The 24,414-nt window shown below is 58.7% G+C and overlaps 9 protein-coding genes across 9 annotated transcripts; 6 read left to right on the top strand and 3 right to left on the bottom strand.

Annotated features, from left to right (window-relative positions):
- Positions 1–277: 277 nt before the first annotated feature.
- Positions 278–2,458, bottom strand: BXZ73DRAFT_97972 (MFS general substrate transporter; the record flags this gene model as incomplete). The annotated part of the gene is made up of 11 exons (XM_048027546.1): positions 278–350; positions 473–655; positions 709–755; positions 804–925; positions 979–1,122; positions 1,175–1,318; positions 1,378–1,560; positions 1,613–1,625; positions 1,682–1,741; positions 1,795–1,839; positions 1,895–2,458. 11 exons carry the CDS (start codon positions 2,456–2,458, stop codon positions 278–280), a joined length of 1,578 nt encoding a protein of 525 aa, XP_047881065.1.
- Positions 2,459–3,693: 1,235 nt separating this feature from the next.
- On the top strand, positions 3,694–4,739 carry BXZ73DRAFT_74803 (RNA-binding domain-containing protein; the record flags this gene model as incomplete). Its single annotated transcript, XM_048022101.1, has 4 exons — positions 3,694–3,882; positions 3,980–4,133; positions 4,289–4,433; positions 4,490–4,739. The coding sequence occupies 4 exons, from the start codon at positions 3,694–3,696 to the stop codon at positions 4,737–4,739; spliced, it is 738 nt and encodes a 245-aa protein (XP_047881064.1).
- Positions 4,740–4,971: 232 nt separating this feature from the next.
- BXZ73DRAFT_41752 (bifunctional 6-phosphofructo-2-kinase/fructose-2,6-bisphosphate 2-phosphatase) lies at positions 4,972–6,927 on the bottom strand (the record flags this gene model as incomplete). The annotated part of the gene is given in 9 exon segments (XM_048018832.1): positions 4,972–5,420; positions 5,494–5,746; positions 5,806–5,961; positions 6,012–6,095; positions 6,149–6,289; positions 6,316–6,317; positions 6,337–6,408; positions 6,461–6,646; positions 6,702–6,927. 9 exon segments carry the CDS (start codon positions 6,925–6,927, stop codon positions 4,972–4,974), a joined length of 1,569 nt encoding a protein of 522 aa, XP_047881063.1.
- Positions 6,928–7,052: 125 nt separating this feature from the next.
- Positions 7,053–8,488, top strand: BXZ73DRAFT_97969 (uncharacterized protein; the record flags this gene model as incomplete). Its single annotated transcript, XM_048027545.1, has 4 exons — positions 7,053–7,358; positions 7,412–7,452; positions 7,515–7,836; positions 7,892–8,488. The coding sequence occupies 4 exons, from the start codon at positions 7,053–7,055 to the stop codon at positions 8,486–8,488; spliced, it is 1,266 nt and encodes a 421-aa protein (XP_047881062.1).
- Positions 8,489–10,059: 1,571 nt separating this feature from the next.
- Positions 10,060–10,752, bottom strand: BXZ73DRAFT_41876 (uncharacterized protein; the record flags this gene model as incomplete). The annotated part of the gene is made up of 3 exons (XM_048018855.1): positions 10,060–10,221; positions 10,282–10,345; positions 10,406–10,752. 3 exons carry the CDS (start codon positions 10,750–10,752, stop codon positions 10,060–10,062), a joined length of 573 nt encoding a protein of 190 aa, XP_047881061.1.
- A 1,387-nt stretch (positions 10,753–12,139) lies between these two features.
- Positions 12,140–14,499, top strand: BXZ73DRAFT_88094 (CTLH/CRA C-terminal to lish motif domain-containing protein; the record flags this gene model as incomplete). The annotated part of the gene is made up of 8 exons (XM_048024830.1): positions 12,140–12,154; positions 12,559–12,603; positions 12,688–12,864; positions 12,980–13,195; positions 13,254–13,376; positions 13,436–13,621; positions 13,920–14,243; positions 14,395–14,499. The coding sequence occupies 8 exons, from the start codon at positions 12,140–12,142 to the stop codon at positions 14,497–14,499; spliced, it is 1,191 nt and encodes a 396-aa protein (XP_047881060.1).
- Positions 14,500–16,224: 1,725 nt separating this feature from the next.
- On the top strand, positions 16,225–18,450 carry BXZ73DRAFT_41523 (permease for cytosine/purines, uracil, thiamine, allantoin-domain-containing protein; the record flags this gene model as incomplete). Its single annotated transcript, XM_048018787.1, has 11 exons — positions 16,225–16,293; positions 16,364–16,428; positions 16,482–16,511; positions 16,564–16,776; positions 16,829–16,914; positions 16,969–17,074; positions 17,142–17,583; positions 17,654–17,725; positions 17,791–17,928; positions 17,983–18,086; positions 18,141–18,450. 11 exons carry the CDS (start codon positions 16,225–16,227, stop codon positions 18,448–18,450), a joined length of 1,635 nt encoding a protein of 544 aa, XP_047881059.1.
- A 1,613-nt stretch (positions 18,451–20,063) lies between these two features.
- BXZ73DRAFT_74797 (uncharacterized protein) lies at positions 20,064–20,851 on the top strand (the record flags this gene model as incomplete). The annotated part of the gene is made up of 3 exons (XM_048022100.1): positions 20,064–20,401; positions 20,469–20,532; positions 20,690–20,851. 3 exons carry the CDS (start codon positions 20,064–20,066, stop codon positions 20,849–20,851), a joined length of 564 nt encoding a protein of 187 aa, XP_047881058.1.
- Positions 20,852–23,012: 2,161 nt separating this feature from the next.
- On the top strand, positions 23,013–24,124 carry BXZ73DRAFT_74796 (uncharacterized protein; the record flags this gene model as incomplete). The annotated part of the gene is made up of 3 exons (XM_048022099.1): positions 23,013–23,200; positions 23,257–23,956; positions 23,981–24,124. 3 exons carry the CDS (start codon positions 23,013–23,015, stop codon positions 24,122–24,124), a joined length of 1,032 nt encoding a protein of 343 aa, XP_047881057.1.
- Positions 24,125–24,414: the final 290 nt, after the last annotated feature.

Genomic DNA, 24,414 nt, shown 5'->3' with positions numbered 1-24,414 from the left:
TGGCGGTTGGATAGCGGCCTGCATCTGCATGCAGCACAACAAACAATGTATATTGTAAACTTGTACAGGTGGTGGGGACGAGACGAGAGACGACGGCTGGAGAGCAGTAATCCGGACACGCGAGGAGACAGCACGGAACCCAGGAAGTATGGAGACACGGCGACGATACCAAAGAAAGAGAGAATCTATCATGAATCCTATCGGAAAAGAAAAAAAGGCGAGCGAGGACAAAAATTGGGGGGACCTGGGCGGGGAACACAATTGAGCCGTGGAAGAATTATGTCGGGACGGTGCGGACGCGGGGAATGAACGCCCACACGACGATCATGGTCGACATCATCGACACGATGCTGCGAGGCAATTGGACGTCAGAGTTCAGAGCACAAGAAAGACGAACGAGCTGGGCTTACAACGGCTGCAGACTGGCGATCCCAAATTTGCTCGCGAGGAGGCCAGTGAGGAAGGGGAGGACGGCGGAACCGGCCTGCCGAGTCCGGCGATGTAGCCGATCGAGCCGGTGAGCAGCCAGCGCGGGAGGATCTTGGTGGTGTGGTTCATCAGGATGGGGTACATTGGGCCGAGGAGAAGGCCGATGAGTGCCACCGCGACCGCGTTCTCGACGAGCGAGGGGACAACCCAGACGGTCACTTCGAGTCTATGAGACGGGCGTCAGAAAAGCGTACGGCGCACAGAAAGGGTCGGGCGCACTGGATGGCGATGAGGGCATAGATGAAGAGAGCACGGCGCTCGCCGATCTGGTGGGGGGTGTCAGACCGATCGCGAGATTGCGTGATAACCATTACCTTCTTGTTCAGCCAGATGAGGAGGATGCGGCCGAGCATGAGCCCGGCGAAGAAACCAGAAGAGATGTATCCCGCGCTGCTTTTTCCGTGCCGCGTCTGCTGTAGGAACGTGACACTCCAGTCTGAACGGACACGGACGTCAGCCGCGGCTCGTCATGGAAGAATATTTACGCACTTCCTATGGTCACTTCGACGCCGACGTAGATGAGCGAGAAGGTAGACAAGAAGTGGACTTCGCGGAGGCCGAGGATCTGCTTGTACTTGTTCGAAGTCACGGCTTCAGGTTCGCCCATAGCTTCGCCCGACTCGGCTTTGAGCACTGATAAACCTAGCTCAGAGCATGCGGGATCAAGCCGACAAAATGCCCTGACCTTCCTGCCGCTTGCCACGGAACATGAATATCAGCAGAGCGACGACGCCGGCGTTGAGGACGGTTGATATAATGTAGTGGTACGACCAATGCTTGAGCTGAGCGAATTGGGTAGAAACCAAGGGCGAGACTAGTGCTCCCAGGCCTAGGTGCGTGATGAGATATGGAGCCATGCGAGAACCATCACGTAACAAAGTTACTTACCATACGAAGCATGAAGGAAACCAAGCTTAGTGGCAGCGTTATGTGGCGAAGAAACGACGTAGCCATTGCAGTGCGCGTTCTGGAGTGAAAGGCCAAAGCCAATGAAGACGAACGCGATGCACATGAGCGGGAACGGGCCAGCAGGGATGATCATGCCGTACGAAACGAGCTGGCAGAGTGATCCTAGTTTATGCGGTAAGGCTTCGAATCATTCGGCTGCAATGGAGTTTCCTACCGAACACGATAACCTGGAATGCGGACAAGATCAATAAATGATCAGATAGAGACGTCGTTCGCTGCCCACCTTTCCGAACCCGAATTTGTCGGTGAGCCAGACGTTCGCAACGGCACCCGAGATGAAACCCTGTAAAGATGCAACTATTAGATCATGATTATTCCGACTCGGCGGTGACTCACAATAGTGTTGCACACAAAGATGAGAGACACAACGGCGTAGCCAATCTGTACGGGTAATTGAGGATATGTGGAGCTAATCATCATAGTCTCGCGCACGGACATGGTAATACTCCTGTATCCGAGGGAGCATCGGGCCATTTGTCCCGTCATTCCAGCCGTTCATGAAGACGCAAATGCACAGCGTGACGAAGTTGAGGAGCACTCTGCGCTTGTTCTCCGACTGTTGCGCGGGCGTGAGGCTCGCGCTCGACCCCGTCTCCCCTTCGAAAAGGACAGACGGCGCGAGCGAATTCGGGAAACTAGGCGCGATCTCGACGTCCTTGTCGAGCGTGTCCGCGCGAAAGATAACGGTGGGGCCAGGCGCATCGGAGCCCAGAGCGGAGATTCCCGACGCGCTCGCGAGCGCGTCGATACGCGGCTTCGGTGCCTCAGGGATCACTGGGAGCTCAATCTCCTCGAAGTTTGCGACCGCGCCGGGAGTGGTCGGCGGGCGCGAGCGCGTGATCTCCGAGCGGCGACGGACGCGGTCGCTAGTGAGGTGGTGTGGGAGCGCGAGAACGGGGGTGTCGGAGAGGTCGACCGCGGACGAGTTCGCAGCTGTGGCGTCTTGGGCGTGGTCGTCAAACGTGGGCGCCGCGGCGGCCAGGTGGGCTTCGGCAGACATGTGCGCAGCGGGGCGGCCTAAGGCCTGAGGGTGGGGGAAGGGGAGGGGAAGAGAGAGGAAGGCGCACGCCCTCTGCCCCGTCGGTTTTCATGAGTGAGGCGGCGGGCGCTGAGGCCTGGGGGCGTGGGGGACGCTGGCGACGCACGTATGTAATGAATATCCAATGGCGCGTCGGCCGTCGGTTTCTGGACTCTGGGCGGGCGGAAAGACGAGGAGATCCGTGCAGGCGGGCATGACCACGGGGCTTCGGACCGGCATTGATGAGGCGCAGGCGGCGGCCGGGGCAGCTTGGTCTGTGCGCAGGGCCCCTCGATGCGGGGGCGCGGGGGCGCAATGAAGCCGACGTTCATACTCGCGTTTTGACGCAGATGGTTCGCAGTGGTTGTCCTTTCCTAGTTTCACCCCCGACAAATTTCCGGGAGGGGTGGGTTGCATTTATTCCCTATTGTAGCCTGGGACACCACCAGAAAGATCTCAGAAGGCTGGGTAGAGGGTTTTCCTTTGGAGAAAGCTTGACAAGGTGTATTTTGGTGCTCTTAGACGAGTGACTTGATCCTTGCGCTGTATGCATTCGATATCGTCGCCTTCCAAATTGCCGACCACGTTGTGTCGAAGCGTGTACTATTTAGTAAACATGCTATCTCCTGTGCGTTCTAGATTGGAATGCATGGGAGTCGTCAGCTAGCCTCTTTGACGGCACTCAATTGCCTACACGGAGCACTGTTCGGGTAGTAGCTACTTACTGGTGTGCCGACCGCAGTGGCGATAAGTATTATGATGTGTGTCGTAGAACAATGCCACGTGTAGTCGACAAAAGATGGCAGAAGTCGTTTGTATACTAGTTGCAAAGGGTTGCGTCGACCCAGCCGGGGTAGTCCTGGAGTCCTGGAGGTTGCCATATGCGCTGGTATGCATCGCGGAGAACTTTGGTTTTGGCCGGACAGCTCCTGCACGATGTAGATACGCCGTGGGTGCGGAGGAAGAGGCTGGCACGGCTGAGTGCTGCATTGAGCCGGCGATCCTTGGCGCGTAACGCTGCCCTCGTGACCGCGCGAGGCTCTTCGGACACGGCCTGCTTCGCGCCCTGCTCCCTCCGACTCCTCTCCCAGCCCCTCCCCCGTCTCGGCCTCCCCGTCTCACCTCCCGTCCCCGCCCGACACTTCGCAGCGAGCGAAAAGCCATCCCCGACCGGAGATAAGCTCGAGCCCGACAACACGCCCCAAGCTCTAGCCGCCATGCAAGCCCAGCCGCACCACCCCCGCCTGAATACCTACCGCTCCCCGAAGCAACGCGTGCTCGGGAACCCCGCCGCCCAGGTCGCGCCTGCGTGGCGGCCGAACGCGCGCATCGCGTCCGGGTCCGCCCTCGAGAGCAGGATCCTGCTCAGCCGGCTGCCCCCAGACGTGAACGAGCAGGAAGTCGAAGTGCGTGTGCTTTCGGTCTCGAAAACTCGGGGTGCGCGGCTGACTATTGCTTTGGCGTCGTCTGTGGTCTTCCTGTCGCCCTGCGTACGGCGGATAGATGCTATTCTCGAAGACTGTCGGGCCCGTGAAGGAGGTAGTGATCGTGTACAACTCCCAAGCACGGTCGAGGGGCATGGCCATCGTGACCTTCACCCGGCCGGACGACGCGGTGCTCGCTCGGTCGAAGTACAACGGGAAGATCGTGGACGGACGTGAGTGCTTCCCTTGGCCCTTTGATCTCTCCTACTCCTTTCGATGCAACACTACGTCGGCTGTGTGCGAACCTGCTACTAAGGGGTCCTCACCGACCTCACGGTTGAGACTCGCCCGTTGCCGGCGGACTAGCACTGACGATTGTGCTCTCCAGGGAGGCCAATCAAGATCGAAATCGTCCGGGATGACAACGGCCCTAGTGGCACTGTGAGCGCACCCGCCGCTCCTCCGCCCGTCCCCACTCTCCTCTCCCGCATTTCTCCTGCGCAACCCAACGGAGTCGCTGCTGTCCCGCAGGCGTATGTCTCACCAAGAAGCACTGTCATGCGTCTTCTGACCACCCAGTTGCGTATAGAAACGGTCGCCAGAACGGCCGCCAGAACAAAGGGGCGCCGACAAACCAGCAGCAGCCAGCTCAGCGGCAGCCGGCTCAGCAGCAGGAGGAGACGAGGGTCCGGTTACGTACGAAGAAGGGCCCTCGGCGGCTCAACAAGCAGAACGTGCAACTGCAGGGGAAGCGGGCGCGGCCGAAGCGCAAGACGGCGGAGGAGCTCGACGCGGAGATGGACAACTACCGGGCGCAGGACAACGCGGTCGCCGGCTGATGAGGGGTTGCAGGTGTGGGATTTATGCTTTTTTGCGCTTTTGCTGTCTTCGCTCGTTGTGTGTTTTCTTGTGGTGCGGTGTGGTGGAGGGTGCTTCTGTTGAACATGCGCGCCCCGTCGTCCCGATGCTGTATCTCTATTCCGATCTCCTTTCCGGTTTGACGACACCATGCAGTCCTTGTAATACATCCAAGCGGCTTGCCCCACCGCGCTATGCTACAAACATTAATACCTACTTCTCTTGATATTCCTCCGTTTCCTTTCTTCCTACAATCTGCGGCAGCGGCGTGCCCCTCCCCGTCGCCGGCGTCGACGGCGTCATGCCCGACATCCTCGGCACGCCCCCGGCCGTGACTGAGGTCTCGCTCGGGCGGCGCTTGCCCTTGGTGTCCTCCGCGTAGTTCTCGTAGAAGTTGTGCTCGTCCTTGCCATGGCCGCCTGCGGCACCGCCCTGCGAGCTCCGCCCGGGGCCGTCCCAGAAGTGGTGCGCCTGGGACCAGACGCCGTACGAGGCGGGGACGACCTCGAGCAGGTCCCCGCGGGCGACCTCGATCGCCGGGATCTCGGACGCGGGGAGGCCGATGAGGTAGGCGAGGATGCAGCGGATGACGGAGGCGTGGCCGATGATGAGCAGGTCCTCGCGCTCGCGCTCGAGCTCGATCAGCGTTGGCTCCAGGCGGACTGTGGGGAGGGGGCGCATGCTCAGTTTTGAACGAAGCGGGACAGGAAAGGGAAGGGCGAAACGAGGACACACCGCAGAGGTCGTGGTAGCTCTCCGCGCGGGGCGCGCGGTAGGCGTACGGGTCGTGCGAGAACCGCTCCCACTCGTCGGGGTAGTACTTGCGCACCTGGTCCGGCGTGAGCCCGTCCCACACGCCGGGGTTGATCTCTGACATCTGCGGCCGCTCGATGACCTTGACGCGCGTCGGCGGCAGGGGGTCGTTCGCGTTGTGCGTGAGGAACGGCCACGCGGTGTGGTGAGAGCGGCGACGGGCGGACGTCCAGATCTGAGGTGGCAACGGGTGAGTGGAATCGGACGAGAGTTCAGAGGGGATACGAAACGCACTACAAGACGCCTTTCGGCGGGGTCGAGTCCCCGCTCTTGAAGAGATTTCATGCGCCTCTCGAGCACGAACTCCTTGAGCCTCTCGGCGTACTCCCACCCAGCCGGTGACAGGTCGGAGTCCGCTTTATACGAGTGTTCAATGAGAGACTGGCCAGACTGGGTTGCGAGGCTCAGCGATGGCTCGCCGATTCAATCGGTTTGCTTACTCGTGCAAAGTAGATGGTACGGAACCGATTATGAATGTTCATAAGAAAGAAGACGACTCGAGATTGCAGATAGCCGAACACATTCTGAAGATCGCGTGATCAGAAAGAGTCTGTACTGAGCACGCGATGTCACTCACGTTCACCATGATGTTTTCGCCAACGTTCTTGATGCGGATGAACGGCCATGTAGTCTCCTCGACGGGTTCGTAGTGGCGCTCGTGATCTTTGATACGGCTGTAGTAGTCCGCGACGGCTTTCTCTGGGTCCCAGTTCCGATACTAGACAAGGAGGTTCAGCATACTACCACTCGCATAGGACAAGATACTCGCGTCGGGGGATGAGATTTTGACGCTGCGAATGTTCGATAAGATGAGGGCCTCGTCGTCGCATGACGACTCTAAGCTCCACGGGTTCAAAGATGGCACGCATGTGATCACTGCCCAACGTACCGAGCATGATGATATGGACGCCGTTCTTTTCAGCCTTCTCTCCGAGCAACTGGCGACGTTCACGCGTGCCGTTGTTTGCATCATATATCACGACCTGCCCTCCCGAGTTGAAAAAGTCCCAGATGAGTTGCTCGCAGCTCTCCATGACCTTCTGGCGCAACTGCAACGTCTCCGGGCCCTTCGCTCCTTTCCTCCCTTAGCATGAGCTTCTGAAAACCCTACGATAAAGCCAGATACACACCCATCGTAAAGTAGTCTTGTGGAAGCTGCTGCGCTCCACCGAGAACCTTTCTCCGGTGGTCTCCAAGGGAAATGACGGCTGTCTTCACGCCGGTCCATCGCAGATACCGTTCAAGAGCGCGAGAAATGTGCGTCTTCCCTCGGGCAGGGAGACCGACGGTGCACACCAGGATCTTGCCTGCATGGAAGAGAAGACCTGAGTCCGTGGTGTATAGTGGGGCGACCATCGTGCAGGATGGCGGAGAGGGACGGAGATGCGGTCGCTCGTTAAACTCGAGCCCCGAGTCCCGATTCCGACTTGAGCATCTAATCTTATCTCCCAAACGGGGTGGCCCATGCGAGGCTGACTCAGATGAACTGGCGCCTGAAACGCCTATATAGAGCGCCGGGAGTCGCGGGCAGCCCCACCACCCATGCTGCCTCATCCTCGCCACCAACCACTCCACCACACTCAATCCCTCGAGTGTCGCCTCAGCCCAAGAATGGCGAAACACCGTTCCCGTCCAAGCAGGCGTCGCTCCTCAGCGAAGCGCCGCGCATCCACTCCCACTCCCATCGACATCCGCAAACCATCCACCAGCGATCTCAAACGCCACGCCAGAAGATCAAGAAGGCGAAGGAACAGAAAGACGACAGAGCCATTCGGAGAGCCAAACGGGTCATTGCCATCGTCACTTCCTCTCAGCGCGCCGCCGAGAGCGTTGGGCCAAGATCGCCGCGGAGACGCAGGACATTGTTCTTGGGGATGGCCAGTACGTCGAAGAGCGCCCGCTCTCTGCTGAATCCCCTCCAACTCACCCACCCGACGGCGAAGGACCGTCGTCTCCAACCGCCCCACACCCTCCCACCGGGTGGCACACAATATCTCGCTCGCCGTCCTCCAAAGCCGTCAGCGTACTGTTTTCTACCCCCACTACTCCCCCACCCTCGCGAGATGGCAGGACGCTCACCAAGATGCCTCCTCCTCGTCTACACAGATCGAGTTTGTCGACGGTTCCACCCTCAACACTGCCCGCTCCGTCGTCCTTCCTCGTCTCGGTGACCCGATGGCCTTCACCGACGTCGGTGTCCTCTCCTTTGCCTCGCCCAAGCGAGCGGGTGGTAGCTTTCTCCATGGGGGCGCCGAGCAAGAAGACGTGATCACCCGTTCGAGCTCCCTCATAGCCAGCCTCACTTCGCCGCCTGCTCAAGAGTTTTACAAAGAACATCGGACGTTTCGCAACGAAGACGGCAGTGGTCTTCATGACCACTCTATGGTTTACTCCCCAGGTGTCGTCGTATTCCGCCAGGACGCCGACAACGAGCCACCGTCTGGTCGCACTGGTCGCACCTCCTCCGGCGAACGTCGACCCCATTGGCGGCAAGTTCATCGCCCCCTATAATGTCAACGTTCTTTCTGTTGTCCCGGTCAACGCTGCCGCCGTCCGCGCCAAGCACATTATCGAACCTGGTCAAGAGCAGGTCTTCGAGGATGGCATCAGGCACGCTATGAAGGAGCGGATGGCGCGCGCTCTGAGGGCCTTCGAGTCCCACGGTGACAAAGTCATTGTCCTCGGCGCTTTTGGATGCGGGTCATCCGAGAACAAGGTCGACATGGTCGCTGGCATCTGGGCAGAGCTCCTCGTGTGCGGAGAGACTGTTGGCAACGTCGCGAAGGCCGCACGGTTCAAGAATTCGTTTGATAGGGTCGTCTTCGCTGTTCCTGGACGCCTGTTCCAACCATTCAAGGCGGCCTTTCAGCTCCGCCTGGATGAAGAGATCCTCAACGTCGCTACTCTGACTATATGATACCCATGGACTTTCACCGGCTCGGATGTTGTGTTGCATTGTATCACTACGATTGGCCTCGGCAAGTGTTGTAGTTTTACGCCTTGTTATCGCTATGTATCGGTGTCGATATCCGTAGAGTATATGTACATCTACCTTAACGATTATTTTTGCATTCAGTTTCACCTATTGCATGCAGGTCCCCTGTGTTTTGTTCCGGAGTGATGGAGCACGCCTGGGTCCACGCCGTTGACCTGGCCACCGGGCGCCAACCTCGGATTTGCACTTCGGGGACGCCCGCGTCGACGGGTGCACCGCCGCTGCGGAGCGGGGGCGATTGGCGACTTCTCGTTGTTGGCTGTGCGCCGTGTCGACGCCATTGTCGCGGCGGGGACGCGGGTGTCCCGGCCGAAACCCCGCACAAGCACCGCGGGCGTCGGACCGCCTCCGCCGCGAATTGAATATTCAATATTGAGTGCCCGAGGTGGCCTGGCCTGCACCGCTCGCGTGCAGTAGCGCGTCGCGCCCTGGGACCTGGCCGCTGGTCCAGGCGGGCGCAGTGGCGTCGCGACGTGTGCATGTGAAGCACGGTTTCGAATCCGGAGTCGGACGCACGGGCGCGATCTGAGAAGGCGCGCTGCGCGGGTCGTGCTTGGGGGCATTGGGGCGTGACCTGCGAGTCATCGACGATGAGTAGTGTCGAGTCACGCACTTACGCGCCGGACACAACGCAGCACGGGCGGGGTCGCGAACTGAAGTACGAGTACTGGGCCTGAGATCCGACCGGTTCGGCGGGACTCGGGCGGGCCGGTTGAAGCGGGCCGGGGTTCATATTAAACGCCCGTTTGATTAGACGGTTTACTACTATCAGTAGGATCTCTCTCTCTCTATCCAAGCCGGCTGGGGCAAGAGCGGAGTGAACACACCTGTAAGTGCACGATTATCGCGTTTGGAGCTGACGTAGCTCGTGAGAAATTGACAGAGCCCGAGCACGGACTTACAGAGCACGTCCGCGTGAGCAAGCTGTCGGCCGCCGCGGAGCTCCGCACCGTCCGACGTTCGACGCGCCCGCTCGAAAGTCTGGGATCGGTTTCCACTTCGGTATATTCAAAATCGGCATGAGGTTGCGCGTCGTGCGCGGCAGACCGCGCTAAACTGTTCATGCTGGTGCGAATGAAGCCTTCGAGCTGAGGGTATTTCTAATGGCGTCGATGTGCGGCGCAGAGAACGCGCGTACGACGTCCGTAGGACCGACAATGTGCTTCGACGATGAACATGGTGCAGGGAGCCGGTCGCGGGTTTGTAGGGCAACATTATATAGCATTTCGCAGAGCAAGTTCGACAGCTGCAATAGATACAACGGGGACAGAAGCGAGGTTATGCTACAAGGGAGAGGCGAGGATACAGCAAGAAGGATGCGAGGCGCAGAGCAAGAAGAGAGACACAAAGAGCACTACTAGTAGGCGATACAGTATGCGATCAAGACTCTAGGGTGGAAACGGGAGCGAATATAGACCAAGAACGAATGTGGGCATCAGTGTGCGGGGTGTTTGACCTGGGGTCGCGTCGCGTCTGGACTTCGTGAGGCGCGCTCAGTCGATGGAGTGGCCGGACGTCATGAGCACGGTGGCAATGAGCGCGGATTCGAGCAGGCCCTGCTGAATGGCGTCTTGCGTCACGTCGAGCACGACCGAGTTGGGCATGCGCGCGACGCGCGCGAGCACGCGGGGCGCGCTCGAGCTGACCTTGTACATCTGCCAGGAGGCAGGAGTGGTCAGCGTGGGCACATTGCTGCCGAATCGACCGTGACTCACGCAGATGAAGCCGTCCATCGGCGCCCACGCGTACTGGACGCCGCGGATGTCCATGATGCGGCGGCTGTGGGGGCGCCAGGCCGTCAGCGATGGCAGGAGGAGAGAAGGATGGAAGCGCGCGCACTTCTGGTCGGACGCGAGCTTGAGCCAGTCGCGGACGCGCTGCTCCGCGGCGATTCCGCGCACTTCGACGACCGCGTGCGGCTGCCATTTGATCATCGCGATGTTTCGGCCCTGGCTGTTCTGGACGACGGTGCACGCGGGGGAGCTCGCTTCGGTGACGATGCGGTAAGCCTCGCGCCGGCTGGGATCGTACACGGTCGAGTTCAGGACAGTGGTCTTGAAGTTGGTGAGCGTGAAGGTCGCGGCGTCGTGCGGCGTGCTCGCGCTGGACGAGGTGGGGGAGGGGAGGGCACCGAAGATGGAGGGCGTGCCGCTGCCCTGCTGCTGCCACTGGTTGTAGGGGTTCATTGCAAGTAAAGTGAATGACAACGAAGAACGAAAGAAGTGAGAGTACGAGGGACGAGGCTCGGGAGGAGTGAGGCTAAGAAGATGAGTGCAGAGCTCATGCCGAGACAAGAGCGTATATATGGACGCACCTAGAGGTGGATGAGACACGCTCCGACCATCACATTCGAGGGCGTACATGAAATTCCACAAACACTGAGAGCGCCGTTTACATTGTGCCTGGTATTTCGGGCACCTGCCGATATGGGCGGAGATCCTGAGGAGGACGACATGAGTCGCTTTGCGTAATCCGCGGCGTGCACGGCAATCTCGATTTTGTGCAAATACCGCGATTTGGCATACGAAAACGGGCGGCTGTGCAGCTTGAGGGCGTCGACTCGTCTGCCGCGATGCCGGAGGAACGGCGACCAAGAAAGCCGGATGCTTGTTGAGAACGAGAGCGCGGCGTCGTCCGGGTGGGTGTGCGACCCTGTAGAGATGAAAGACAAACCACAACTTGCAAAGATGTAGCGTACGCACGACCGACTCCAGGGCGCGGAACGGGATCTCCTCCAGGTCATCTCCCGTCACTGGAATCCCACGGATGCAGCCGATCTACCCTGTTGAGAGGAGACATCAGCGTGTGCAATTGGCGCGAAGACAGAGACGCCTCCTGCCAATACCTAAAATGAACCCGCTTTCCGAGATGGCGCTCACAGCTCGCAGTGGCGGCGCACCCACATCTGCCGCCGGCTGCGGCGCCCATCCAGCCACATGGCACAAAGTCGTGTGGGTGTTCCGAGGTTGCCGTTACGGTGATCAAGAGACATCGATGATAAGCTTGTGAATTAGCAGCATTGTGAGCACGTTCTCTGTCATTCGAGGTAAGGTCGTGCTCCGTCTTCAATGTCGTCGGGCTTCCGATGTTCACAATGTACGTTCGAGTGCTCTGAAGTTGTGCAGGTGATGATTGCCCAGCCATGCTGAGGGCAAGCGTTGCTATAGGTGCGAAACAGGAGGCGTGAAACCAGGCAAGGTCGAAGCAAGGGCGGCGAGAGCTCAGCTCCCCGCACGGCGAGCGTTGAACGTTGAAATTCGGCTGCTGGTCTCGCGTGAACTCCACGTGCGAGAGTGATGGTTCGTCGCGTGGCACCCACGTGCGCGCCTCCTCTCCGACGTCGCCGGCTGCCTCGCTCGTCCAGTGCACTGTGCAGCACAGATTGCCGCTGCCCGAAAGAGCTGTCGACGTGAAACAAGCAATGAAGTGGGGCAACGCAGGGGTAGATTATTTCCCAAGCACCACACTCACTCCTATCATCCCCGCTCTCCATTTTTTTCTCCTTTGGACCGACACGAAACCTTCCTAACAGCACGGAGTTACTAGCAAGTGCTGGCACTTGCAGGCGATGCGATGACGTTTAGTAAAGCGCGCTCATTCTCATTCTTCTTTCCGCCTCGCATAAACGCGTCTAATCCTTCTCACTAGAATTGAATGTCTAATCAACAGTTGTATCTATGTGACCCTCACACTGTTTCGATTGCACTCGCATTGTGCCAACGGTTTGCATGCATATTGGTGCTCCTCCCACAAATTGTCACGCATGCCGCCGAGTCTGGACCGGATTGCTTTGCTCCGGTTCTTGAAGTCAAATTATCTAATATGATATAACGTCTTACATTTGTGGATGCTGTGTCATCCGCCGACAACAGGCGCCCGCCAGCTTGGCCCAAACCGCGGTCGTTGCTTGTCGCCGCGTTGGCCCTTCTCACCATCATCGGCAGAGAAACTCGTGTTCACTCTGACTGGACTCCGCCATGAGTCTCAGCAAGCTCAACTCTGATGGCGTAATGCTCTTTGAGCAGCCATTCGCCCGGGTATGCTTCCTCCGGTCGCCTTTGTTACTCCTCTACTGGCGTCTTCCCTTTCCGTCACGACGCGGGACTAACATCCAGGAGCAGGTCCCATACGAAAACTACCGCAAAGTGTTTCGGACCTCGCAGAAGAACATCGAGAAAGAGATGGGCGCCGTTCAGACCGCAGCAAACGAGCTCGCCAAACGCCCCGATGCTGACGCCGACGCGACCCTCAAGGCCATCGACGGCATGATCGCACGCGTCGATGGCCTCAAACGCAAGGTTCGTCCTCCCGTCTTTGCCAATCCCGACCTCGACGCTTACGCCTTGTTCGTCCTGCGCCGGTCGTCTCGCTTCCGCGGCGTCTCTTCTCACGGCCCCATGCGTGTGGAGTTAGCTCTCGGACATGCAGGAAACGTCAGGCAGCCCGACCCTGGGGGTCATGCGCGAGCGGTTCCAACACCTCGCCGCTGTCGAGAACGTAGAAAGTCTGACGGCGCCCGAGTTCACGCGGTGGGCTGACGTTCGTCTAGACCGATGGCTCGTCGACTGGTGTCTCCGGAACGGCAAGGAGAAGACTGCTCGCATGATTGCAACACAGAAGGGCATCGAGGTACGATCTCTCCATGCGATGGACGGTCTACGCAGGGAGTTGATCGCGCTTTGTTCAGAAATTGGTCGATATCGATCTATTCTCGGATATTCGGAGGATTGAAGACGGTCTCACCCGCAGGAGCTGCACTGAGGCTCTCACCTGGTGCAGCGAAAACAAGCAGGCGCTCCGAAAGCTCAAGGTGGGTAACGTCACCTTCATCACGAACGACACGTGTTAACGTCAAGCCGTCCGCCTCAGAACACTCTGGAGTTCGATCTCCGGCTGCAAGAATACATCGAACTTGCCCGCGTGGGCAAAGCACAGGAAGCGATGGCATACAGCAAGAAGCACCTTCTTTCGTGGCAAGAGACGCACCATGACCAAATCATACAAGTCGCGACGCTGCTCGCTGTTCCGCCTGCCAGAGCGTTCGGCCCATACAAAGTGAGTAAACCGATCATTCTTGTCTCCGCAGTTCTTTCCCTTCTGTTTCGCCTTCGTGTGGTCTGAGGCAGTAGAAATTCCGCTCTACCGAGTTAGGAGAGTGCAGGACTACAACTGGTAGCCGCCCGTCTTGACGGCCAGTGCCACTGTTTCAAACACCCTCGGGTGTTCTGGTGCACTGCGTTTCGTTTTGCAGAACCCCGATCATAGCGTGTTCCCCCTCGCTCTCCACTTTACCCGCTCGTCTCACTTCCGTCCCTCCACGGATCCCTAATGCTGATCTCTTACCGCTCCGTAGCGCCTTTACGACCTCGGTCGCTGGAACACACTCATCCAATCATTCCGGCTCGCGATCTACCACCTCAGCACGCTCCCGACGGAGCCACTCCTGCACCTTGCAATGTACGCCGGACTGGCATCGCTGAAATTGCCCGCTTGTTACGGCCACGAGACGCGCAACGTCGACTGCCCGGTGTGCCAGCCGGACCTCGGCACCCTCGCGCGGGAGGCCCCATTCAGCCACCACGTGAACTCGACGATCGTGTGCCGGATCAGCGGAAAGATCATGGGCGCGGACAACATGCCGCTTGCGTTCCGGAACGGGCAGGTGTACTCGAGAGAGGTGCGTTGTTCTTTGTCTGCTCTGCTCTGTGCATTTGCCGTCTGTGCGTGAAACCGCCGCGGCCGGACTCTGGCTGGAGGATCCGTGCGGCCACATGGGCCACGCGATTGTGGTGACGGGGACACTGACTAGCTCTTCGATTCCGTGACAGGCTTTGGAGGAGATGGCGGCGCGCAACGATGGCTATGTTGTCGACCCGCGTGACCCCGGCGAGCGGCAAAAGTTCAGCGAGCTTCGCAAGGTGTTCATCTCTTAGCAGTGCTCTGCCCGGATCGTATCATTGTACTATATGCGCGGTGTGTACTGTTGTTTCTCGTTGCATCTATCTATCTTCCCCTTCTATCCTGGAGGTCAGTGGTCCGATTGTTGGACCACTTATTGTTAACCGTATGCACTGCATGGCAGTGCGAGAAGCTCCAGGTGCGTTCATGTCCGTCTTCCCTATCCCCATCTGATATGTATACCTCTCCCCAAGTTGCAAATCAAATTAGCGAAACCGTCCCGCCAGGCCCGTGCATACACCCGGTGAACCATGTACCAGACTGATCCGACACACAGGTTCAAGTTGCTTTGATCGGCCCGGATTACGGTATCGGTGGATATGGACCTGGTGGAAGGGCTGTCGAACAGGTCCGGCCTGAAGTCCACGGAGTGCTAGGGAGGCGGAAGCACTCGCCCCTTGCTTCCTGTCATCACGCGCATACACACTCATCTTCTACCACTCGTATCTCCTTCTCTTTGCTGGCGGCCGCCCTGAACGTATTTGTTCGTCTCCCCACACAGTGCTACGGTGTACGTAACAAGATGCGCTCTCGACCATCCCAGCCGCGTGGAACCCACCCGCCACAGCCGATCCCAGTGCGTACCCTTCCCTCAAAGTCCCGCTGGCGGCTGCACGGTAACAGCTTTCGGACCTCCAACAGGGCCCGCGGCACACAGCTTCCGCATACTACAATGGACAGTGATCGCGCCCGACGTCGCTTTGATGGGGACACAACGCGGCGCGTCGGCGTCGTCGGCATTGTGCTGTGTCTTCAGCTCAGCCCAGTTGTTGCTTTCGGTGAGCAGAGGCTCATCCATGTGCCTAGCTTGACGCGGTCAAGCGACGTAGTTCCGCGCCAGGAAGGACGTCGTCCCATCTTCAAAGTGGTCGCCGGCATGAGCGCTGAGCGGTCACGGTCTTCTCTCACCCTCTCGCGGTCCTCCGGCTCTTCCCATGTGATACGTTTACCACTTGATGTCATTATATGGCTGACAACTCAACTGCGATGAACTAGGCCTCGGCCGCGCGTTCAACGAGCACAATCTTTACGGTGAAACCCCCTCGCATTAACGATGGCCACCGCGGAACTAGCTTGAAGTCTGCTACAACGCAAGCATTTCCGGCCGCTTTCGATATGATGGTTGCGCTGATTTTCGAAGCCATTTTCCAAGTTCCAAAACGTTTGGATGGAGAATGAAGCGGGCCTCGGATTTCGGCCATCTCCGCAGGCCGTTCGCGTACTATCTAAGCGAGCTGGGCACGTGGCGGAATGCACTTCGCACAATCGCCACAGGTTCTTTTTCTCACTCCCGCGATTCATCCGAGACCATGCTGGATTTTCCGCTGCATTCGTTCGGAAGCTGGCGATTCTCAAACCTCTGATCTGCCTATTTTCTAGGTAAGTTTGTACTTCCAAGTGCTCCTCGAAGACATGCTACCGGGGTCGCTGACCATTGCTCACACGACAGGTGACGTCTGGCCGTGTGGACACAAACTCAAGCGCTGTATAAACGCGAGCTTATCGGACGACCGACTTATCAGAAGATGCCGGCAAGCCCAAACAAGAGCATCTCAGCTCCACCCCGACGTCGTTATCTCTGCGTCTATGCCCCACGACCACATACATAAACCGGGCCCCCGAGCCGCCTCGCGGGCTGGTCTGCTTCTGTTTCAGATTGCACTGTCACCTTCGGCCTTCTCTGCTTGGGTGCCGCGATCATGGGGATCATCGAGAAGCTGGAGGTGTCCGACACCAGGGGCCTCCCTTACTCCGAGCAGTTCCTGCAGGTGCGTCGCGGGAACACACGAATGATTGTTTAGTCACACGAGCACTGACGGTCGCTTGTGATCTCCACAGAATGACGACCTTCTCCCTGTGCCCAAGGAGAAGCGGCAGTGGGGAACGTGGAACTTCATTGCATTGTATGTAGCTTTCAGCAGCACTTGAATATATGGCTGAACACTCGATCGTACAGCTGGATCGCAGACAGCTTCAACATCAACACGTATGTCTTCGTGTTCTGCTCGCTCGTGTGCGTGACTAACACCTTGCCGTAGATGGACGATTGCTTCGTCTATGATCCAGCTAGGGCTCTCCTGGTGGCAGGCGTGGATTTGCGTCTGGATTGGATATGGCGTTGTAGCCCCGTTCATTGTCGCGAATGCGCGCCCTGGCGCCATGTTCCATGTCACTTTTCCCGTTGTCGCTCGCACGAGCTTCGGCGTCTGGGGCAGTCTCTGGTGCGTGTTCAACCGAGGCGCGATGGCCTGGTAAGTCTTCAGTACTATACTTCACGCAGGAATATAATCGGAATATTTTCAGCATCTGGTACGGCGTACAAGCCAGCCTCGGGGGTTCCTGCGTGTTTGTCATGCTCAGGGCGATGTGGCCGTCGGTGAACAACATCCGTCAGTCGCAACTCTTGAACCTTCTCAGGGTCAATCGGCTGACTTCACCTATAGCAAACCACCTACCCGAATCAGCGGGCATCACTACTAAGGACTTCATGAGCTTCTTCCTATTCTGGCTCATTTCTCTCCCCGCAATCTGGTTCCCCATTCACAAGATGTGAGCATCAATCTTGCCTCCCATCCGCAAAGCTTCTTGCTCACATCATGCGCGCCACCTCTACCAGCCGTCATCTCTTCACGCTCAAGGCAGTCGTTGCCCCAATCGCCGGCATCACCTTCTTCATCTGGTGCATCGTCAAGGCACACGGCGTCGGCCCGATAATCTCCCAGCCCAGCACCCTGCACGGCTCCGCGCTTGGCTGGGGCATGGTCTCGAGCCTGATGTCGTGCATCAGCAACATGGCGACGCTCGTCACGAACGCCCCCGACTTTGCCTCGCGCGCGCGCCACCCGTCCGCGGCGGGGCTTCCGCAGCTCCTCTCCGTCCCGCTTGGGTTCTCGATCGTCAGCTTCCTCGGCATCATCGTCTCTTCCTCGTCGCAAGTCATCTATGGAGAGGCTATCTGGTCACCCATCGACTTGCTGAACATGTTCCTCGACGGATCCCCGAGCAGCGCGACGCGCTTCGGGGTGTGGTTTATCTCGGCGTCGTTCATCATCGCTCAGGTGCGTTTGTGGTTGTGGAGGCGCACGCGAACCCTCTTTGCTCACACGCGTTCGCGCTTGCCCTCCATAGCTAGGGACCAACATCTCCGCGAATTCGATCAGCGCCGGCTGTGATCTGACTGCACTCTTCCCGCGCTTCATTGTCAGTCCTCGTTGTTTACTGTGTGAGAAGCGCATGAAGCTGACGCTGTGCACAACGATACCCAGAACATTCGCCGGGGAGGTTACGTCGCGGCGATCGTCGGCCTGGTAATGCTCCCTTGGAACTTGCTCAAGAGCAGCAACAGTTTTGCGTCGTACCTCTCCGCATACTCGGTCTTCCTGAGCTCCATTGCGGGAGTCATGGTGCGCGCGCTACCAGGATACGTCCAAGATCTGCTCACTCACGTGTCATGACAGATCACGGACTACTACGTCATCCATAAAGGTCACTACAAGGTGAAGGACCTCTACCGCGCCGAGCGGGACGGATGGTACTACTACACTTATGGCTTCAATCTTCGGTAGGCCATCTCTCCCCCACCCTCTCCTCCCACCCTCACCTCAACGACGTACAGTGCATACGCCGCGTACATCGCCGGCATCCTCATCAACGTCGTCGGCTTCGCTGGCGCCACCGGCCGCACCGTCCCGCTCGCGGCGACGCAGATCTACGAAATGTCGTTCTTCACCGGCTTCGGCGTCTCCGCCCTCGTCTACTGGTCCCTGAACGTCTTCTTCCCCGCGCGCGGCGTGCGCGAGGCGTGTATGCGCTTCGAGGAGGTCGACGTCTCAGAGTGCGACTCCAGCGCTGGGGGGAAGCCGTCTATCGACGGCGACGCGAGCTCAGACGGGAAGAGCGCGAACGCGAGCGTCTACGCGGCGTAGCGTGGTGATGTCGCGCGGACGAAGAGGCGAAGACGGCGGAAAACAGCTCACGTGGGCTGCGCAAAGGAGACGCGTACGGATTGACGGGAGACAGGACCGGCTTCGAAGTTCGCAGTGTCGAGCGGTGAGTTTGGGCCGAACCACCTTCGATTCGTTGTGTCGTGATCAAGAGTATGTATGATTAGTGCGGGGGCTGGTGTGGCCCGCCACGGTGCACGGCACCCATGAAATGTATACGAAACGCGCTCATCACTTTTGCACACGGCGCGCATCGCCCGACATTCGTGCGGCGTGGTCTCGAGCAAACCCGGTAATCCGGCACGCTTCACACGCCGTTTAGAACCTGCTTGTCGCGCGAGGGGACCGATCGTTTGTCTCGACGTCGAGAGCTGCGTCGCCAAGTGCCCGCGTTCTCAAATAAGCAAAAAGGTCTCACAGCGCTCGGACGTTTGCGGGTTGCGATGCATGCCATTGCCAGAGCACTGCCGCGGAAGGGTGACCCACTGGGCCCGATCCCAATCCGCAGCTGGTGTGTCCTCTTCGGCGGTACTGAGGCCTAGGAGGCTCGGGTCGCAAGGGCGCTGGACAGTGGCGAAACAAGTCGCGAAGGCGTGCAAATCATATTACTCACCGCACTCGCAATCCGATCGGCATTCGCATACGAGTTGGCGATGTAAGAAGCTACGAAGTTGCACAGCGTGCCCTGGCTCTTCAAAGCTAGGGCGGCATCCTCCTGGACGATGGTTTCACCCCAGAGTAACACTTGACGGCGGAGAGAGAATAGCTTCACGCGGAGCCAGCATATGAGGATGGATGCGGGTCAAGATCAACTGACCACGGGCCGGCCACGCGAGAATTTGATCGCATCGCCATGGGCTTCACGTGCGCCCAGCGTCTTCTCTTTCCTCCTGCCGTCCACCTGTACCCCACGTTTTGGATCAGGAATCTATCAAAACGCGAGGTCCAGGTGCTTCCGTCACTACCGAACCGCCGGAATGAAGGCGTCGACGCTTTCGGAGCGGAATTCGCATCTGCCTACGAGGGCGTACTATGGAAGTGAGTTCCTAGTCTTCCTCTTTTTCTAGTCACATCCTTCGGTGCTCACAATGCTGACAGATACCATAGGACGAGACTGGGATGGAACTGGAGCCCCACACCACCCCGCGCGTTACGCAAAGGAGCAAATACACCGCTCTGGATCTTAGACCGCACGCCCGTCTGTGACAATGATAGGCACGGGAGGCTCTGCCGAGCTATGTCGACGCGAGGGCCGAGATGTCCGTCACCAATCCGTCACCGCCGCCCGACCCCATGTCATTTCACTTTCGTGTCTTTGCTGGTACGCTCACCTTGGTTCCACCCGAAAGTACTTCCTTTTTTCCAACACACAGATGCTGAGATGCTTGACCGTCGCATACGCCTGCTCGTGTCGCCCGTCTCACCCTTCATCTCAGCGCCCCGTTCAGCTCCCTCGTACATATACGGTGATGCAAATCCCAGTTCCTCACCACTCGACAAAGGCTTCGACGGCTTCCCTTCCAGGTCTCCATACCTCCCATCGCAGCTTGCAGCACCCATCCATACTCTCATCGCTGCCTCACCGTCGCTTCGACATGAACCCCTTCGCTCAAGGCAACTGGAATGGACAATCAACTTCGGTGTACGGAGCACTCCCATCTCTCTCCACACCAGCAACACAGCTATACACGGTCACCTACACATTCATAAATTTCAAGTCGACGATCCTAAACTCGACCATCGTTGGCCCAGATGGCCGCACCGCCTACATCGTTTCGACGGAGGCAAACGCCCCCGCATACACCATCTTCAAGGACACAGAGAAAAGAAATATCGGGATGGTCCAGTGGCAGCCCTACGCGTCCGTGGAGATTCGCGGCGGGTCCGCGCGTCAACGCGTCCGCGACTGGCTCAGGCTGTCGTCAGACCAGAGGTGAGTATCCGCCGCTCCACGGACCTGGTCGACTCAGTCGCTCATCTCGAGCGGCTTCTCGTTTCAGTCGGCGGATCATGGAGGCGAACCGTGTGCAGTACGCGTGGGCACCGATGGACGGATTCGTCTGCGTACGTCCTCGCTCGCTCCGACCGTTCTCCTCCTCACGCTGATCGCCGAACTACTTCCCTTTGCGCGGTGGGACTTTCTGCTGACCCATTCGTCATGCAATCGACCGTGTCGACGCTCCCCCGCCGACGCGCCGCGCTCACACTCGGGCGCGTGCAGTTGTACAAGGTGCACAGCAGCGCCCCTCGCATCCTCGGGCGCGTCTCGAGAAGCCCGACCGCGGTCTCCCTCGAGCTCACCGCGGAGGCGGTGCAGCTGGGCCTCACCGAGCCCGCGCTCGTCGCGACCGCCATGCTCTCCTCCGGCCACAACATCGACTGAGCGCATCGCTCCGCGGCCCCGTGCGGCCTCCCCCCTCTCCGTGCCCCGTGCCCTGTGACGGCACGCTATTGATCATACGTTGGGTCCGGGGAGCGGTTCTATCATTATTGATCGCTGGCGCGACGCGACGCCGCCCTCGCTTCTGTCAATCTCTTACGCGCCCGCTCGGGGAGCCTGCCCGGCTGCCAATCCCTTGTCGACTCTCGTCCCGAACACGGAGCTGTGATGCCTGCCTCTTATCAATCGGGTACCCAAGACTCTATAGATCGAGCTTCCCACCGCTATGTAGCATAGACACGCTACTTGGACCGTGCTAGCTTCCTGATACCCTGTCGTAACTTATGCTCCCTGTAGAATACTCTAAATCCCCTCCCTTCATAGATCGTCTATGTAATGCACCGCTCTTGACTCGAGTCGCACTTTCGGCCGATCGCTAGGGCTGGCGAATTTGTCCTCTCAAAATCGAATCACTCCTCAGACGCCGACCGAGGGGCGACGAACAAGCACAGGATAGATCCTGGGAAGTAGTAGCTTTAACGGTCAGCTTGCCGTATCCGTGGTTTCTCGAGATAGGGGCGCTCGTGGTCGCGGCTTTCTCGGGGAGGACTCGAGAGAAGCGACTGAAGCGACTGCGGCCGAATCGAACGCCGTTCGGCGTACGTACTCGGCGTGCACTTTCTCTACACCGTTCAGATTCCAAACGCGAACGCGAACACAGGAAGGGCTTGGTCTGCCGAACGTTGCCAGGCTCAGGTGGATAGTCCACGTCCGGGCCGGCAACAATCCGTCGAAAGTTGCTTCGCGTGCTGCAACAAACTCCAACTGTATAGCTCCGCAAAGCCAAATGACATTTCATTGGAGTGCCCGTCGTGTCCTGAACCCCCTGGCCAGGGTCGGACCGTGGCTGTCGGTTGGTTTCCCCGGTGGGGTTGCTCTGATCAAATGCCGCGAGTATCCCCGACAGCCTTCCACTCTGGGTGAGAATATCGACGTCCGTGCCGTAACATGGAGGTGATGCGCCTCAAGGACGGTTCGGAATCATACGTCGCGGGTTCATCGGGCCAGGGCGCGACTTTCAACGATTGGCGATTGTGTAGCACCCCGGCTGGACGAAGCCACCCCGCGCGAGTGCTCCAGACACGCGGCGGTTTGCAACCCCCGATGCGCAATTTCAACTCGAGCCTGATATTGCATGCAGTGCATGATCTTGGCATAATCGACCATGAACTTCGGTATCGGCCGATGTCTACTACGTGTGCGCTTCAAATAGGGGATGGGGGATGAAAAAATCGTGTGAACGGCCATCATTCCCACCAAGGACGCTGCCATGTTGTTAGGGACGGACGCTGGCATCGGCGTGAAGCAAAAAACAACTTTGCCAGTGACGCCAGAAGGGCTTCAAATGCGAGGAAAGTGTGGATACTGTCAACAGTCTCGCATATGAAGAGTACGGACAACGAAAGCACATGCCTTCCAGACTGCTCTTGTGCTGTTCACTGGTGACATGGAAGAGGAGGACGCTGCGCGAGAGCGGACTGGGGAGGCAAAAGGATTGGGCGCTAAACGACCTGCCCTCAAGCGATCGAGGTGCCTTCCATCTTGGGAAACTCCTCCTAGCAACTTATGACGTCATTGTTTTGAATTTCTTGTGCCATCGTCTTATGAGTGGATACACGAAATGTGAGCATGGATACATCCTAAAAGCAGCCTGACGGCAGAGGGAGATGTTGAGTTGGAACCGGGCGAGCCAGGCCTAGGGCGACACCGATTCCAGCCGCGCACTGCCAGGCGCCAGTGTGGTTTTGACGCCGATCCTCTCCCGGACCGGTGATCCCGCGTCTTTCCTCTCGCCCTCGTCTTCTTCAATCGCCGGTCTGCGCCGTCCCATGCGAACACACCAAATGGGCCAAGACTCCCTTGAAGAGGCTGCGAAATCGAGCGTCGAGAATGGAGGAGCGATGAGAGGCCGATGCCCTACCTACCCGAATGCCCAGATGGCATCGTACGTGGACCGTTGTTCAAACGTTCACGCTACGGGCTTACGTTGAACTTTAAAGGCAGCACCCGATTTGATGACAACCCTGCGCAAGCTCTTTACCCGTCAGCTTCACCGATGATATGAACGTCGGTCCGGGCCACGCACCTCTCGCTTACCGCCATCATGCCCTCCTCTGCTGGAGACGAACGATCTCCCCAGCCCCCCGGTGCCGATACTTTTGGCCGTCGGTGCCAGGGATGCAACAAACTTCCCGTCCTTGGCCAATCCTTCAGGAGATGCGGGGGTCCGTGCGCCTTGAAGCCGGTGTACTGTTCTCAGGAATGCCAGAAAGTGCACTGGAAGTCCCACAGGTACGCTCCCGCCGCACCGATCGCAGCCCCTGGTATCCACACACTCTGCGATGCAGGATGTACTGCAAGAAGGCTCCGGACGCGACCGCCCCACCTCTCCCCAAGCTCTCCGAGCAACTCCGCAAGTTCTGCAGTGCACATGAATGGGCCTTCATCACCGCAGGCGTCGCCTTCGCACTGCGAACGTGGGGGGACGATTACGCCAACCAACTCGAGCGCTACGCCGTGACATTCTTCCTCGAGCCTAACCACAGCCATCTCGGATCAAAGCAGCCTCGGGGCCCCTCGCGCGCCTTCTCCGTGTGCGGCGTCGGGGAGGTGGATGCCAAGAAGATATGCATCGCCGAGGACCCGTCGACGATAGAGGACGAGGCGTTTGCCCCCTCTTGCGGTGTACTCGTACTCCCACGGGGCGGCGAAGACACCACTCAGAGCGGCGCTGCGTCTGCCGGCCACCCAACAGAAGACCCCATCGCCTGCTTCCGCCGACGCTTCAGGTCCCACCACAAGACACCCCCGCACTGGATCCTCATCACCACCGTCTTCGGCGTCAAGAACTCGGCGTACATCATGGTTGACGCCTTCGCGCGTGCACCCCCGCGCGTCATCCATCCCGACATCTGCCGCACGCCGGTCTCGGACATGCGCAAGGAGCTGCTCGACGCCATTCAGGTGTGTGTGCATGGCGTCAACGACCCGCCTTCCCTGCGCTCGTTGCACGACACGTGCGCGACCGTGGCCGTCCCGGGCAACTTCGTGCGCGTGCGGGGGGAGGGGTAGGTGTGGAAGCCGCTGTTCACGGACTGGGACGAGTACTTGCGCGACCCCGAGAAATTCGACCGGGACGTGCCTGCGTTCACCGCCGTGCGGCAGCAGTCCAGTATGTCGGTGGCCAACTTGATCGCCTTCTGTACGCTCCTTTAACTGGACCGTGGCATGGTATGCGCTCACACTCTATCAACATTCCTTGTATCTCTCTTCACCGAGTCCATCTATTGCCTCGTCACGATACCATTATTATATGTCAAAGCCTGTAAACGGTGCCTAGTTCCGAGTCCTGAATCCAGTTGATTTGTACCCTGACCACTTGACGTGTTGATATATGCGCATTAAATATCTCGACGCCCGACACCGAGCCCTTGCGGTGTTCCGAAAGGAGCGACATCTCCATGGACGAGGGACAGTTTGTACAACACAACTGCGGTGAGAAGGGT

Source organism: Epithele typhae (assembly GCF_022376455.1).
Source record: "Epithele typhae strain CBS 203.58 chromosome Unknown BXZ73scaffold_6, whole genome shotgun sequence".
Lineage (NCBI taxonomy): Eukaryota > Fungi > Basidiomycota > Agaricomycetes > Polyporales > Epitheliaceae > Epithele > Epithele typhae.
Note: the sequence above shows the minus strand (reverse complement) of the source record. Positions and strands in the feature narration are given on the sequence as shown.